The sequence below is a fragment of the Portunus trituberculatus genome, chromosome 47, assembly GCF_017591435.1.
Source record: "Portunus trituberculatus isolate SZX2019 chromosome 47, ASM1759143v1, whole genome shotgun sequence".
Taxonomy (NCBI): domain Eukaryota; kingdom Metazoa; phylum Arthropoda; class Malacostraca; order Decapoda; family Portunidae; genus Portunus; species Portunus trituberculatus.
The window spans coordinates 7,035,060-7,052,169 of NC_059301.1; the positions used below are offsets into that span (position 1 = coordinate 7,035,060).

The window sequence follows — 17,110 nt, forward strand, 5'->3', positions numbered from 1 at the left end:
CCTTTTTCACTTGATCCACCTTTATATCTTTTTAACCAGCAACATCACTCCTCCTCCCATCTTACCTACTCTATTTCTTTTCCAAACGTTATATTTCCTTCTCCAACCTTCATCAGGTCTTCTCCTCTCTCAGTTTTGTTTCAGTAAGACCCACAATATCTGGGTTCTTGTCCTCAAGTAATCGTTGAGTTCTAAAATCCCGATATCACTCCATTTATGTTGGAATACATTACATTTCGCTCATATGTAAGTTTCTTTAGTCCTTTCTTGCTGTACTTTTCTGGGTTATGAACCACTTCCTCAGTCTCATATCCAAGATTCTCCAGAAAACTCTTTCTTCTCTCTTCTGTCCTCTCTTCATTTTTTTCAAAGCCTCCTTTCTCAACTCATTTAACATTTCTCTTCCTTTTCACCGAGATCTCTTCTCAACCAAATCTTCCTTGTTGTTTCCTGCTGGGCTAGCCTCCATGACTTCTCCACCAATTCATCTACATCCTTTTGTGACTTAAGTTTGATTCTTATTGGCCTCATACCTTCTCTTGTGAACTTTCCAATTCTATGGAAGTCCTCTATTTCTTGTACTAGGTCTTTTCCTCCTCCTGCACCACATTAATGATATTATTTATCACCTTTTTATGTTTTTCTCTCTCCATTTTACTCGGTGTCTTATCCTCCTCCACACCAAATATCACCACACATCTCTTTTGTCTACAGTTTCCTCACCAATGTCTCATTTGACTTAATAACCTTCACCACTTTCTCAGCTATCTTCTTCTATGATCTGTTGATCTATAATTTCAGCAAGGCCCAAAGTTTTCTCCCTGACTCTTTGATTTCCTTTTCCAGACTTGCAACTTTGTAATTTACCTCCTTTCTTTCCACTTCCTGACTTTTTTCCATTCAGCCTGCTTCTCCATCACTTTTCCTAGAGATTCTCCACATTTTTCGCAATTCACTTTAATTAGCTTAACTTCCTCTTTCAGTGCTGCATTTTCCTTCTTCATATCGGCACAGTCTTTTACATTGTCATAACTCGTTTCCAGGCCCTCATACTTTTCAAACAGTTTTTCAATTTTACCTTCTAACTCCAGAATTTTCTTCACATAAGTGCTCTTCTCCATTATTCCTTGAAACCCTGTGAAGTCTGATTCTCTTTCGAGTTCACGGCCGCCATGTACAGTTTATATTTACCTTCACTGGACATTATTTTGCTAATCAACAGTTAACATGACTATGGAATATGTTACTTAGAATGAGATAATTTTTAGAATTGATGACCCACTTAAAACTTATGATGTCCCACATCATTTGCAAGAAATAAGTTTTAGTGCTCTTCCTTTGAATGTAAATTATTGTATTGTTGATGCCATAAGGACATATTTACAATTGACAAACAAACTGAGAATAAGACCAGATCAAAATAAACTGTTGTTAACAACCAGGAAACTTTTTTGGACCTGCATCAAAGGCCACAATTACTAGATGGGTCAAGAATGTCATGAGAGAGTCTGGTATAAGTGAGATGTGATTTAATGCCTATTCATTTTGGTCTGCATCCGCTTCTAAGGTATTTCGGATAGGAATGGCATAGGTAAAACTTTAAAAAAACAATTGTTTGGAGATGTGAATCAACTTTTACTGTTTTTTTTTGTCTAAGATTGTTTCTTGTTTCTTGCATAGACATGTATGTATGCTTATTCGGTGTTTCAACCTTTTTGTTATGTTGGAGATGAGGTTACGAACAGTCATGCATGACGTCATGCTGTTGGACAGTGGAGCCAATGAGGAATTATGAGATCATCGTAACTTATCCTGGTAAGTGTGCAATGATCAGGGTTCCTCTTAGGCTGTGTCTGTTTCCAGTTCACAAATGGGACAAAGGCGCAAGCGAGCTTGTGTGTGATGATCAGCATCGACATGGCGGCGGCAGCAAGGTGGCGGTGACCGTTACAGCCACAGTAAGAGTTGTGAACTCCACAAGTGCACCAACTTGGGCACTCCCGCCGCTCCTAAACGGATCACGGGTGGTGTTGCAGCCAGCCCCAAAATGGGTCACAGGCTGTGGCAAAGCCTTTCTGCTCCAGAAGGATCACAGGAAGAAGGCTGCCAAACTCGTAGGTGTAGGATGTCTGGTCAGCATGAAGTCAACTCAGCAACTGGAGGTGTGAAGCAGCAAAGCGTATATTATGGGCAAAGCAACCTCTAGCAGAGGTGTGATTTGCTGACGTAAAATTAGTGTTAGACTGTGTATCCAGAACTGCATATACCAATACCTCTGTATCATTAGATGAATGGCCTAACATAACAGGTAGCACCATAGTAGTTACACCATCGCTAATAGAGGTGTTAGCTGCTAAAGCAATAGTAAGATTTACATTATCAGAAGTAGCAGCACTATTAGACAGAAGCTTCAGATTATAGTCATGCAGTAAAGTTGGGTGTCTTTTAGAAGAAACAGCACAAACATATCTACTCTTACATGCCTTACTATGATGCCCACAAGCCAGACAATTGAAACACATGTTCTTCTCATGAATAACCAACCTTCTATCTGGCAAGAACATGTCACTGGACACAAGACTTGGCAATTTTCTGCCTATCACCACATACAGGACAATTTTTATTTTGTGATGCTTATATCTGCCGCAGAAAAATTTCTGACTGCATTGTGTGTGCTTGACCTTGAATATGCGAGTCCAATCTAGGCCATGGTGACTTCTTGATGCTTGAGGAAGAATTCGTTGATGAATAGCCAGTCCACAATGTATGGTTCTTAATGATCGCTTTTCCCTTTATAAAGTCTGAGAACTCATCAAAATTTGGTAAAGAATTATTTTCCACTACCTTTTCGATCCAGCTATTCACTAACCATGCTGGTAGCTCGTTTAAGATTTTCTTTTTTTCAAACTTGTCACTCATAATGTTCAAAGACTTGTAAGAATCTTTGGCAACACTATCTGGACCTGAAAGTCAGAAAACCATTGGAATGCTTTACTATTGTGCTCCCCGATTCTTGGTCAGTTCTTCAATTTATGGCAAAATGCAGAGGCAACCAAAGGTGGACTACCAAATCTACCCTCAAGTATGTTGAGTGTGGCATTGTAAGAGGATTTATCAGGGCAAAAAAATAAAGCCTCTATAGCACTCTGAGCTTTTCCAGCCTTAAATTGTTTGAAGTAAAACATCTCATCATAACCAATGTTGTGCTTTCCTATTAAAGTATCAAAAGAGGTCTTCCACAACAAGAAACTCCAAGTAACCCTTCACCACTTTACAAACTGTTCCCATACACTGACTCCACAGCATGACCGGCTCCCTAGACCTAAGGTTGGGTGACTGGTGATTGGTCAGTGAAGATGACATCACCATGCCTAAGAAATCACCATCACCACGTACACTAATTACCATACAAAGGGTTCATATAGAGCAATCCGTAAAACTAATATATCTACATATACTATATAGAATCGGAACACTCCTATATAAATCTTTTATGCATACAAAATCCCTAACCAGTACACAAGTATAAATTAACTAGGTGTTCAGAACAGCAATTTGACACATCCAAAACAATACATAATAGAAAAACATAAAACATTAAACATATTTGGCATTTTACACCTGGATTATACAATACCTTCACCAACAACATGATAACTATTTGTACAATTAACCATACATGTGCCTAAATCTAGTCACACAACCCTCACATATGACTAGGGAAGCAAGGATCTGATGCATTATCATCCTATCATGCTCCAGGAAGTCATCATTGTATACATAATCATGTGTGAAAATTTCCTGAAAAACAGATGAATAGAAATAACAAAACTAGGACGAAATTTTGAAAAATCTTTTGGAACAAGTATGTTGAAAAGTGTTTTTTCACACTTCAAAAATTTTCACAAAATTGTTATAAACTCTGATCAACTTTAATTAGTATCATTTTAAATTACAACTAAAATGCAATTTTTTGTTGGAATTAGATTTTTGATAATAATAGAAAATGAGATACAGGAAAGTGGAAAAAGCTTTTGAAAAAAAATCTGGGCAGGCAGTTCAACTCGGACTTTAGTCTCTGTGTTGGTCAGAGTCTAACTTATCATGAAATCCAAGTTATTGGGGTCCGAGTTATTGAGGTTCAATAGTACATGATAGAGAGGTTGCCCACAAAAGGTACTCGACCCTTTCATCACCTGAATCTTTTCTGCTTTATTGTAATAGTCTGTTCTTCAACTTGCCAAACACTCATTCATCAATGAAAATGTCAAAATCTTTTGAAATCCAATTTCCCTTGAGACTTCTGGCATCTGGCCAAAAACATTTCCAATAACTTTATTTCTTTATCTTTCCCTCCCATATTTCATCTTCATGACACCACTGCTCTTTCATCTGTCTCTAAAGCTGAGTTATTACTCCAGACCTTTGTGATGGTGGCCCCTCACATTTATTTATTATCATTATTATTATTATTGTTACAGTGGTACCTCGTGATAATGGACGCTTCGGGGCTGAGGGGTATCCATTACTGCAAATTGTTCATTACTGAGAGTGATTTGTTTGTGAAACCCTTAATCTCCTATTCCCTCTTTTCCCATTTTCAGTAACTTATTCTCTTTTAGTAATGCACAAAAAAAAAAAAAAAAAAAAAAAAATTCCACCACCTTATTCAAAGTTCAGTGCTGAAATAAAAAAGTTGATTATTATCTTAAAAGCTTTAAGTCATAAAAATTTTTCTTACCAAGAATAGATGAACTAAAGATACAGCCTCCCCTCCTAACTTCTCTCACCTCCCTACCCTCTGTCTCTGTTTTTCTTTCTCTCCCTCTGTTTCAATATAAATTGATGAGTTCCAGAAATAATTTCCAAAATCCTTTTTTTTATTTTTGTTCCATATCACCATCCAGGTAAAAATCAAGGTAGATTCTCTTTAGAAAAGTCTCACTTCATCCTAAATGTGGCATTTGTGCAATGAAGTGTGGCCAAGTGGGGTACAGTACAGTACAATCACTCAAACTTCTCAGTATATGTGGATGGTGGAATAGTCTACGTAAAATAGTGAAATCACCTACACAAATACAAGTTGACAAGTAGGAAAAGAATAATCATCACATATGGGCTGCCATAATGGCTGGAAAGGCCCATGCCACTCCCCCCATAGTCTGGCAAATCTTCAAGAAAAAAAAAAAAAGCCCACGTAAATCTTGTGTGGTGTGGTGAGGAAGTACACAGTGGACTGGTGGTAGTAGCAATCCCTGTAAGATGTTATGACAGTACTACAAAGAGATATAACAAGTTAGGGTTAGTTTAGTGGGATTTATATAGTACCCTCAAGATTTTAATCTTACTTTCAGCCTTACTATCTTACAATCCGGAAAATCCTAGAATCCGGAATGCCTGAACCCCCATGACTTCTGGATTTCAGGACTTTTACTGTATTATTTCTTACTTTTTACATATTTAACTCAGCCTTTCAAATTTTCTGGATTATAAGGATTTCCGGATTATAAGATTTCGGATTTAAGGACTTTTACTGTATTTTGCATGTATGGGGGAGGAGGTTCCACTTGCACTGTTTTATTAGATAAGGTTGTGTAGTGTTCACTATCTAGCCAGGACACGGATGGAGAAGTAAACTATAGATGTTTGTACACTGCTATTTATTATAGATATACAATAGGTAGAGGTAACGGGATGAGCGGTCGTGTAGGCGAGTGTGAGATATACAAGAGGTAGAGGTGACGGGACGAACGGTCGTGTAGGCGAGTCTGTGTGTCTCGGAGTCTCAGTGTTGACTGAACTCACATGGTGACTGGATAGTAGTAGTAGCAGTAGTGTAGTGGTGACGGGACAAGCGGTCGTGTAGGCAAGTATGTGTGTCCTGGAGTCTCGGTGTTGACTGAATTCACGTAGTGACTGGATAGTAGTAGTAGCAGTAGTGTAGTGATGTTCACCACACACTGGAGTCAGTCAGGCATGCATGTCTGGTGATGATTGTAGTAGTAGTGTAGTGGTGTTCACTACAGTACTCCCCCTCCTCCAAAGAAAGGAGGAATGGCGTCAGCTGCATGCAGGAAACCACTATGTGTGCTAGGGTGGAGATGACGGCACAGGTGGGGGCTTGGTTTCAGGGACAGGAGGGGGCTTGGCATCAGGGTGGCGGCCTGGGGTTCAGGAAGGTTTGTCCTCGGGGGTCTGCAGTGTCTTAGCATCTGTGGTGTGGGGCGCCTTGGTGTCCAGAGGTGCGGGGTGTGGGGCTTCTTCACCTCGGGGCTGGGGTCCTTGTGGTCTGTGGCTGGGGGACTTTTAGCCTCAGGAGGTGAGAGGGTGGCGGGGGACTTGGGCTCCGCATTGGGAGCAGGCTTAAGGAGCATGTCTTGGGGAGGCAGTGGGGCGGGGCCTCTGGGGCCTTGTTACTGTTCACTGGGGAGTGGGGTGAGTGCTGGGGCTGCCTGGGGGCCTGTGGGGTGGTGGGCCTTGCCAGGGGCACGTTTCAGGCTGATGTTCTTCCTCTTGAGGCAGCAGCTGTCTTGGATGTTCATACACTGCTATTTATTATAGATATACAATAGGTAGAGGTAATGGGACGAGCGGTCGTGTAGGTGAGAGTGAAATATACAATAGGTAGAGGTGACGGGACGAGCGGTTGTGTAGGTGAGTGTGTGTGTCCCGGAGTCTTGGTGCTGACTGAACTCATGTAGTGAGTGGATAGTAGTAGTAGCAGTAGTGTAGTGGTGTTCACTACACACTGGAGTCAGTCAGGTGTGCATGTCTGGTGATGACTGTAGTAGTAGTGTAGTGGTGTTCACTATAGTAGAATCAAAAGCTTTTCATCTTACCAATTCCTTTTTCTCTGACTGACTGTCTGTCTTCAACCTTACTTTCACTGCCACATTTGCATCTCTTGCTATCTTCTACCACTCTTTTCATGCCAACTGCTCTTTGATCTTGCTAACTACATGCCTTCCCTCCTCCTGTGCCCTCACTGTACAAAACTTTCTTCTGACCCCTATTCTGTCCACCTCTCTAATGCAAGAGTTAACCAATACTCTCGGTCATTCATTTATATTTTTTTGGGTAAGATCTAGAACTCCTTACCTGCTTCTATATTTCTATCTTCCTATGACCTGAACTCATTTAAAAGGGAGATTTCAAGACATTTATCTCTTTCTTTTGGCTAACTCTCTTGAACCTGCACAGGGACTTTATTTTAACTCTTTCTGTTGCCGTTGGCAGTTTTCTCATTTTCATAAAAAAAGTGTGGGATTGATTAATCTTCATTTATAAAGCAATAAAGCAGTAGGCATGCAAATCAAATTTTTTTTTATAGCTGTGAGATACTGGATACTTTATTAATTCATCTGCCATAGAACAAATGTAATTATTTCTGTTTTTAGGAAAGCAGTAGGTATCAGAGGCCTTGTTGGTTTCAGGGTGTCCTTAAGCTGATTATTCTTTGCTGGAAGACATTTATGTTGCTTGTTTTTATCATAACTATGATAAGTAGATAAGGTGGTGAGGCATTGCACTACTTTACATGCTTTTCAGTAGTCCACTTGTCAGTCTGAATACTAGAACTTGAATGGATTGGACAACTCCTCAAATGACACAGACAATGTAAGAACTATCAGGGGTATTTTAGCTAGCATAGATGCTGAGTGGCTTAGAATGACTTAATCAAAGGGCAAAATTGCTTACCAGTCTACTCAGACTAGAGCCTAAAAAAAATATATTTTTTAAGTAGATCCTGAAAGTTTCTCACTTCTGCAATATCCGTCTTATTCTGGTCCAACTTAAGTGAGGTTTACTTAGTGTTTATGACAGTGTTGGTCTTACTTTGTTAAATAACCATAATTTTGAAAGTAATATGAATTTAATGAAAAGAAAAATCAGGAACCATTTCTATGTTCACAGAATGATATATATTGATATAATTATTATGTTTTTTTTATTACAGATACAAATTTAGCTTTAACGGTGAATTCTTTGTGTCCTATAAACATCAATATTTGCAGGTTGTGATGGAACTCCTTGATGGTGGAGCTTTGACTGATGTTGTCACAGAAACAGTCATGAAGGAGAGTCAGATTGCTGCTGTTTGTCACCACACACTGAAGGGAATAAAATATCTACATGACAGAGTAAGCATTGATTTATTGTCACATTATATTTTGTTTATCTATTTCATATAATTTCTTTATTTTTTACCTTTCTCTCCAGAAACATATACACTCGACCCTCGAAACAACGGACAAATGCATGCACGACCCTGTCCATAGATTGCAAAAGTACGTAAAAAAACTGTATAAAATATACATAAAATACGTACAATTTTCTAATTTTCATATTAGTTCAAGCTTAGCAGCCACTGGAAGAGCCTTTCGATTATGCTTCACTGGTTTACTAGGTTTAAGAGGCATTTTGGATAGGTTAAGCACTCGTGGGAAGGGTACAAATGCATAAAAAAGCCGTGGTAAGCACTGGACAATGTTCGCTGTTGGTTGAAAACGCCCGGACTGAAGATTAAACATGGCGGCCAACAGTTGATGACACGACCGACCCGCCACCTACCGGACAATAATGTGCCGGGAACGGACAATCGCGCGCATTTTTATATTCATCCATAGATTAAACCGGACTCCAAAATTTGTCTGTAGTTTCCGAAATCTGTTGATGGGAGGTCCGTTGTTTCGAGGGTCGAGTGTACAGGCAACCCCCGCTTAACAAACGGGTTACGTTCCTAAAAAAACTTTTGTTAAGCGAATTTTCATTAAGCGAATCAATTATAACAAGTTTAATCTCTGACTTGAACTTCCATTGAGAGTAAATAAAGTGAGTGCATCATAGTACAGTGAAAGGTTTAATGAAAGTAAAAATTATGAAGTTAAACATTTAGGCAGTTTAATTTAAGTCATTATAATATACACTAATGTACGTATGTAAGTAACTTTATAATGTTGATGATCTTGAATTTATGAAGGATGGGAGAGTGAAGCAGGAAAAATGCTAGAATGTGGAATGTAAACAAAGGACTCATCATTGTACTGCATACAAAACTTATGTACCACATTTCCACAAGGCTTTCCATTTTATCCATTGCAGAGTCACGAGTTCAGGTGGTTCTTTTAGCTTGCAAGGAAGATACGATCTCACCAGCCTTCTTAATAAGGTCTGCTGACTTGAAAATAGTAGAGACAGTAGATGAAGTGAAGATGGTGGCGAGCAATGCTATTAGTTTTCTCGCCTCTCGTGTCTGTGAATCCATCTTCACTTCGAGAGTAAGAGACTTCCTGGTCTTCTTAGCAACACTAGGTGACATTGCAGGGCGTTTTGGTGGCATGTTGAGCGAAGGGAGACTAGCTGCTGCTGACGCTGTTATTGTTTTGAACTAGGGGGAGTGAGTGGTGTGCGTTTTGTCCTCGAGAGGAGCTTGTGTATTCAAAAGCCTGTCGACTTGTGTGATATGGCGAGGCTTTCAAACTTGGAAAAAAATATCTGGATAAAATTTCGTGTAAGGGAGTTTGGTGTTCGTTAAATAAGCAGATGGTAGTAAAAGGAAACGTTCGTTGTAGCGAAATTTTGTTGTGTGAACCTTCGTTAAGCAGGGGTTGCCTGTATATGAATTGTATTTGCCATGTTATGCTTCCCTCAATGCTCCTGCAGCAAGAGTTGAGATGCAGTAATTAAGAGGAAGAAAGTAGGAATTTAGAAAGGTCTCCTTTTCTACATTGTTTTATTATTTGTAGTTTTTTCTTTATGCTCTATTCTTGTAGTTCTGAGGAAGAAACTTGGATATATTCAAATTGTAGCATAGTTCATATAGTCTGCTGTTTATATTGTAATATACCTATGATAATTAGCATTGTGATATTGCTTTTCCAAAGTTGATAAAAGTTTTGTATAGCTAAATGCAGCTGATCATTCATTTCATCGTGACATAACATATTACATGATATTGAATTTGCTTAAGAATTTTATGGACCTTAAGATAAAACTGAGGGTATTGATCTTTTCAGGGAATAATCCACAGAGATATTAAGTCAGACAATATTCTTCTTGGCAAGGACGGATCTGTGAAAGTAACAGATTTTGGTTTTTGTGCCAACATTTCCGGTGATGAGAAGCGCCAGACAATGGTTGGGACTCCATACTGGATGGCTCCAGAGGTCAGTTTGGCCATATCTATGTATTGTATTCCATGAAGAAGCATTGTTAAAGGATGTTTTGTAACCTGCATAGTAACCCTTCTAAAGCTTTTTTTTCTAGATAGCTTATGTAGTTCTTTGTAACATTTCAATGTCTCCTTCCCCCTCATCTCTTTCCAGGATTCCATTTGTATAAACTATGACATTTTGTTCATTAGAAGTCCTCAAAAATGTAATGGTGATGGACATTTCTAACCTAAATCCAGCAGCAATTGATATAACCTAACCTCACTTATATCATCAGATGGAAGTGGTTATTGAACTGTACTAGATAAATTAATAGTTTTTATTTTATTTTTTTGCTTATTTATCTATTTACAACTATCCTGAAAAACTGAGTCAGAGAGCTTCTTATCAGATTGGCCAATACTTTTGCTAAGATGCCTCTCTTGAAATTACTAAACTCATAGGAAAGGGGAAAAAATTAAATGAAGCATCAACTAGAGATCCAACATTCCTTGTGAATAGGATGGAAGAGCAAAGATATTAACTCTACATTAGTGATAAAGACAAAATAGAGATGAAAGTAAGCAGCACAGTGATGCTACAGAAGGAGGCATGTGCTTAGTTTTAAAGAATACTGAACCTAGAAGTAACGATTGAAGGTAGCAATGAAAGCAACTTTATAGCAGAATGTAATTGAAGACAGTTATAGAAAGGGAACTGTTGTTCTCCTTTTGCTGTTTTGCTAGAGTCAAGGGTTAAATTGGCACCAGGTGTAAGTCTCTTTCAGTTGTTTGTGTCCCTTGCATCTTTTTCTGTGACTCCCAGCCTTTGTAGTTCCACTTGAATTCCATCCTTCCATCTCTTTCTCTGATTTCCTCTCAATATTCTTCCTGTAACTGCTTATTTATTCATGCTCTTTTGATTGGTTCTTGGTTTTCTCATCCTACTATGTCATGTTAATGGGAATAAATGAATTAGAATGCACTATTTTTGATAAAGCTATGAGTACATGTCATTGAATTATCAAATTAAATTTATATACAAATTTTTCATAGCATCATTCAAAGATTCATGTATGCTAATGATATTTTCTCAAATATTTGTTTTCCATCCAAAAAATTGCATCTGTGTCATAGCTTGGAAAACATCATTCCTGCTTTGTAATTATTTGTCCATAATAATGTAGGATTACCAATATTTTACTTTAATTCATAGACTGTCTAATGAATCTTTGTGTTATCTTTCAGAACTTGTGAATTCATACTTCTTATTGTCTTAATTTATTTCATGGATATGATGATATTATCCTCATGGCAATTCTTTGTGGATATTGGAGTTCTTTGTGAAATTGTAAACCACTGCAGAAATGCCTTTGTTTACTCATGTGGTATCTATGTAACCAGTGATGTGAGGGTATGGCATCATCTCTCATTTTGGTTGTCATCTGACATGTTGGTGTTATCTAAACATTCCATTGTCATGTTACATAGATGTATATCTTTAATTTATGGTATTCAATTATAGTTAGGAGGCATTCTTCTATGTGCTGTCAGTTATGTTTGGTTATGGGTACCTTCTAGCTGTATACTATGAAGAATAAAGCTTGGATTGCCAGCTGACCATGTTATGTTCCAGTACAATAATATAATTCTTTTGTATGACAATTAATCATTGACCTGTCCCCCTCTCTCTCTCTCTCTCTCTCTCTCTCTCTCTCTCTCTCTCTCTCTCTCTCTCTCTCTCTCTCTCTCTCTCTCTCTCTCTCTCTCTCTCTCTCTCTCTCTCTCTCTCTCTCTCTCTCTCTCACCAATTGACTTTTCTTCATTAAATGCCTGTTTATGATCAGGTGCCTGATCCCACATTTTTTCTATAATTTTTATATATCTGTTTATATACTTACTGTCTTTCAGGTTGTAAATCGAAAGCAGTATGGGAAAAAAGTTGACATCTGGTCTCTTGGTATAATGGCAATAGAAATGGTTGAAGGAGAGCCACCTTACTTAAAAGAAACTCCACTCCGTGCCCTGTATCTTATTGCAGCCAATGGAAAGCCAGAAATCCCATCGTGGAGTAAATTAAGTTCAGAATTTCAGGTAAGATAAGTTGACATCCACCATATAATTGAAATGCATTATTGTCTCAAAATTTGCAATAAATAGGTTAGTGTTGTGGATCACACAAGCTGAAATTGCAAATTTTGAAGCATTATTCCTATGGGGGAAAAAAAAAGAACCAGAAATGCCCAATTTTTCATAATTTTCATAATATTTGCACTGTTGTTGTTTGCATCTTTCCTGTACTTTTCATTATAAACATAAATCATGCATTCCAAAACATTCTCCAGAAGCTTCTGGCAGGTTATTGAGCACTCTGGAGTTCACTATTGCAGAGCTATGACATCACTCATAGCTTACTGAAACTCAGTTGGGAAAGGTGATACACATACCCACCCAGGGGAAGACAGTGTTGATAAACAACAATTTTTTTAAGTGAAAAACTTTTTTGTGAATATACTTACCCATATGTAATTACATATGTCTATATGCCATTATTCCCACACTTAGCACAGAAAATCAACCAGCACCTCTATATAGAGATTGTGCCTATAAAAGTTCCACTTCACCTCCGTGAGTGGTTTAAAGTTACCTACATGTCACCATGATACTCAGATTCTAGGTGGTTACACCCAAGATGAGCATCAGGGGTGATATGGGCCCTAATATGGATACCACTATAAATAAAATTGCCTCTGCCACTAATGGGCGGAAGCTGAACAGTGCTTCCTATATACTCTTCAAGTGAGCTTACAGGCGCTATAGGCCTCAACTTAAAAAACATATCAAAACGTATCTCACGGGAAAGGTCCACTCCACAGAGGGTGATTTGGGGATGTAAAATTATGATTTATTTAGTTGTTCAGCCCATAGCAATAATATTTTATTATGCCTCAAGGTTCACTGAACTAACAACAATCCTGAGTTCTGACAAAGATCAAGGGTATTGGTAGAACCATGTGGTGCTGTTCCAGTACACACACTAGAACAGTAAAGTGTATGTGATAGATAGAACAATTAGTCAGCTCTCAATTAACATGAGGGTTACATTCCAGGAGACATTATTTTATTCAAAATTGCGTTATTTGAACATAACAACCATAGAAAACAATGGTAATAGGGTGCAGTTACATTCCTGGCCACTGAAAAAGTCTGCTCATTTTGGGGATTCTGTTGCTCAAACTTTAAAAAAATGTACATTGCTAGCTCAATAAAAAAAAAAAAAACCACACTCCCATTTTATGAGCTCTAATGGTATGCAACATGCTCTTCCTCAGACCTGTTGCATGAACAGTCACCAAGATCTCTCCCCTAGCATAGCAGTCTAACACTTCCAACTTCTTTTCAATGGTTACTGTCTTCCTTGATTTCTTGGAATCATTTTCCTGTGAGGGACACTTGGATGCCATAATATAGGGCACAAGGTGAAAAAGCAGAGAAATGATTCTCTCACAGTGGAAGTTAGCTCCAGACTGAGGAGTGTGGACTGTGAGAAGGAACAAGTAAGCGTCTCTGAACTATCACTCAGTGCAATATGGAGTTCATGGGATCCTCTTGGCATGATCGTATATGAATACAAAAATATGATATTCATTATAACAAGCAATAAAGGGCAGAAACACAAATATTGTGGTGAAAGCAACACACAAGCTAAAGGGATTCAATAGAAGAAGAAGAAGGAACTGCCAAACACTTCTTCTTGTGACCCCCTTTAGCTTGTGTGTTGCTTTCACCACAATATTTGTATTTCCATCCCTCTATCACCTGCTATAATGGATATCATATCTTTTTATTGATATATGATTATGCCATGAGGATCACCTTGACTCTGTGATGTTGAGTGATAGTTCAGAGATGATCAGCTGTTCCTTCTTACAGTCCTCACTCCACAGTCTGGAGCTAACCCTCCATGATAAGAGTCGGTGGAGGAGGTAGGGGGAGATACGAGAAATTTGTTTTACTTTTTCAGTTATGTACACATGCATATTTTATCAGTGCATGAAAGTATATGAAATAACAGCAAAAGTTTATTTAGTGTTCTTGCCTGGGACACATGTTTTCAGCTAATGGTGGTAAATGGTGGAGGAGGAGGAGGAGGAGGCAGGGAGGAAAGGATGCAGGCACCATTCACATGTAAACATGAAACATAAATTAAAACTGCACTTCCTTTAGAGAGAGAGAAAAAAAGTCAGTAAATAGTATGAAAATGATGAAAGAACAATCACAGTGCATGAGATCCACAGGAAACATGTAGATACTAGCTCAGCTGAGGCTAAACCGATGCACCGAGCAGCCGACTACATTGGCAATATCCCCAAGCGTGACTCGTTTCTCAAAATGAAAAAAATTGACCAAATCATAGCTCCTATCTCAGAATACTTGTATCTCAGGCAGCTCGTATTTCAAGGTAACACTGTAATAATAATGATAAAAATAATAATTATACTAGTAATAATAATAATGATAATGATAATAATAATAATAATAATAATAATAGTAGTAATAATAATGATAATAATAATAATAATAATAATAATAATAATAAGAAAAAAAAGAATTGTAATCATATGAAAAAACTAAAGTGCAATAGAATAATAAGAAATAATGCACACTTACATTTTCTAAACAATAACTTAAACACCTCTGCAGAAGGATCTTCATTTCTTGAGGGTTTAGAAACTACCTTTGACAGGCTTACTATAGGAAGCTGAGGAAGTATGCAAAGATAATTGTGACCACAGCATGCCCAAATAACAAGAATATGCCTTGATTATGTTAGGAACAATCAGACAATCAAGCACCATATGAAAAGAGAGACTTAAATGAAAGCAAGCTAGTGTAGAAACATGTTAACACCTTTAGGAGTGTCTTGAAGTTAATAACATTTAGTCATCTGCACAAGTGTTTCATAACAATGAGATGCTAAGTAATCTTTGAGGATATGCTGTAATGCAGTATTATTTGATTTCATCATTTCATTGGTTCCTCTCTTCTAAAAGGCTGTCGTTTTTTTTTTCATTCACCTCAGTACCTGATGCTGCATCTTACCATTTTTTACCATTATTTCCATGGCTTCTGCTCTTCTGATTCTGTTGAACGCTGCCCCTATATCATGGCCTCATTGCACAATTTTCTCTGCTTATTCTCCATTCTGTTCACTTTATTAATGCAAGATCATTGTTACTCTATTAGCTGTATTACTAGTGAACTCAGGATTGAATTCTCTTGCCATTTTTGTATCTTCTCTTGTCAGTGTTATGAATTTTACACTGTTTCAAAAAAGGTATAGTAAGAAATCTCAAAAAATAAAATTGTCAACTCTCCTTTTTGTGCTGCCTTTTTGTTTGGATGCAGTATTATATCATGTTGGCTTTTATTGTTATTATTTTTTGTGGTCTTGGCTGATCTTTCTGATCTAGTTATAATTTTTTATAGTGCTATTCTTTATATTTACAGGATTTTCTCAACCAGTGTCTTCAAGTTGATATGGATCAGAGGGCATCAGCTGAACAACTGCTAAAACATGAGTTCCTCTCAAAGGCCATCTCCACTGTTACACTAAAACCTCTCATTGAAGCAGCTCGGAAAAATCTTGGTAAAAGAATTAGTCATGAAATATAATGAATAGAAATTAACAGATCTGAGACAGATATTTTATTTTACTTTTCTTAGAAAAAAAGGAAAAAAAACTTTCATGTTAATGGTCAGTTGTGGGTTTTACTTTCACAAACTAGAGAATTATTATGTGCATATAATATTTTCATTTATTCTCTGCATGTGGTGTAGTATAAACTATTTCAATTTTTTCACAAGTGTTCACACACACACACACACACACACACACACACACACACACACACACACACACACACACACACACACACACACACACACACACACACACACACACACACACACACACACACACACACACACGGCCCGGTAGCTCAGTGGTTAGAGCGCTGGCTTCACAAGCCAGAGGACCGGGGTTCGATTCCCCGGCCGGGTGGAGATATTTGGGTGTGTCTCCTTTCACGTGTAGCCCCTGTTCACCTAGCAGTGAGTAGGTACGGGATGTAAATCAAGGAGTTGTGACCTTGTTGTCCTGTGTGTGGTGTGTGCCTGGTCTCAGGCCTATCTGAAGATCGGAAATAATGAGCTCTGAGCTCGTTCCGTAGGGTAACGTCTGGCTGTCTTGTCAGAGACTGCAGCAGATCAAACAGTAAATCATACACACACACACACACACACACACACACACACACACACACACACACACACACACAGAAGTGAGAAGAAGGGCACAATAAGAATTTGAACAGAGAGTAGTGGAGAATTGTGAAAGTGATCCCAAAATGTTTTATAAATTCATTAATGGTAAATTACAGAAAAAAGAAACAGTTGATAAATTAAAGGTTGGAGATTATATATATGAAGATACAAGTGTCATTGTTGAAAAATTGAATGAGAATTTCTGTAAAGTATTCACAGAAGAAACAGTTCAATCGACAGATGTTACCTGTGACAAGATGGATACAAGAAATTATAGTAACAAAGAGTGACATTGCAAAAGTTTTGAGTCAGTTAGATGCTAACAAGGCAATGGGACCAGATGGTGTGTCTGGAAGAATGTTAAAAGATTGTCAAGAGCAGTTGCTAGATCCAATTTTAGATTTAACAAGAACATCTATCAACAAGGGACAGGTGCCAGTAGAATGGAAAAGGGCAAATGTAGTACCAGTTTACAAAAGTGGATGTCACATGGAACCATTGAATTATAGACCTGTTTCATTGACCAGCATTATGTGTAAGATATGTGAAGAAGTGATCAAAAGCAAGTGGTGTGAGTTCCGGGAAAACAAAGAAATACTAAGTGAGAAACAGTTTGGCTTTAGAAAAGGGAAA

General features: G+C 37.9%; 1 protein-coding gene across 5 annotated transcripts in view; it reads left to right on the forward strand.

Moving 5' to 3' along the window:
- The window catches only part of LOC123498003 (serine/threonine-protein kinase PAK 2-like), a 77,473-nt gene extending 61,624 nt beyond the window's left edge, over nucleotides 1–15,849 (forward strand). For all 5 annotated transcript variants that reach the window (XM_045245070.1, XM_045245074.1, XM_045245072.1 and 2 more), the window contains 4 exons: nucleotides 8,016–8,141; nucleotides 10,017–10,166; nucleotides 12,062–12,244; nucleotides 15,662–15,849. In XM_045245070.1, coding sequence (XP_045101005.1) covers nucleotides 8,016–8,141; nucleotides 10,017–10,166; nucleotides 12,062–12,244; nucleotides 15,662–15,826 — 624 coding nt within the window. In that variant the 3' untranslated portion in view covers nucleotides 15,827–15,849. The remainder of the gene's footprint in view (nucleotides 1–8,015; nucleotides 8,142–10,016; nucleotides 10,167–12,061; nucleotides 12,245–15,661) is intronic.
- Nucleotides 15,850–17,110: the final 1,261 nt, after the last annotated feature.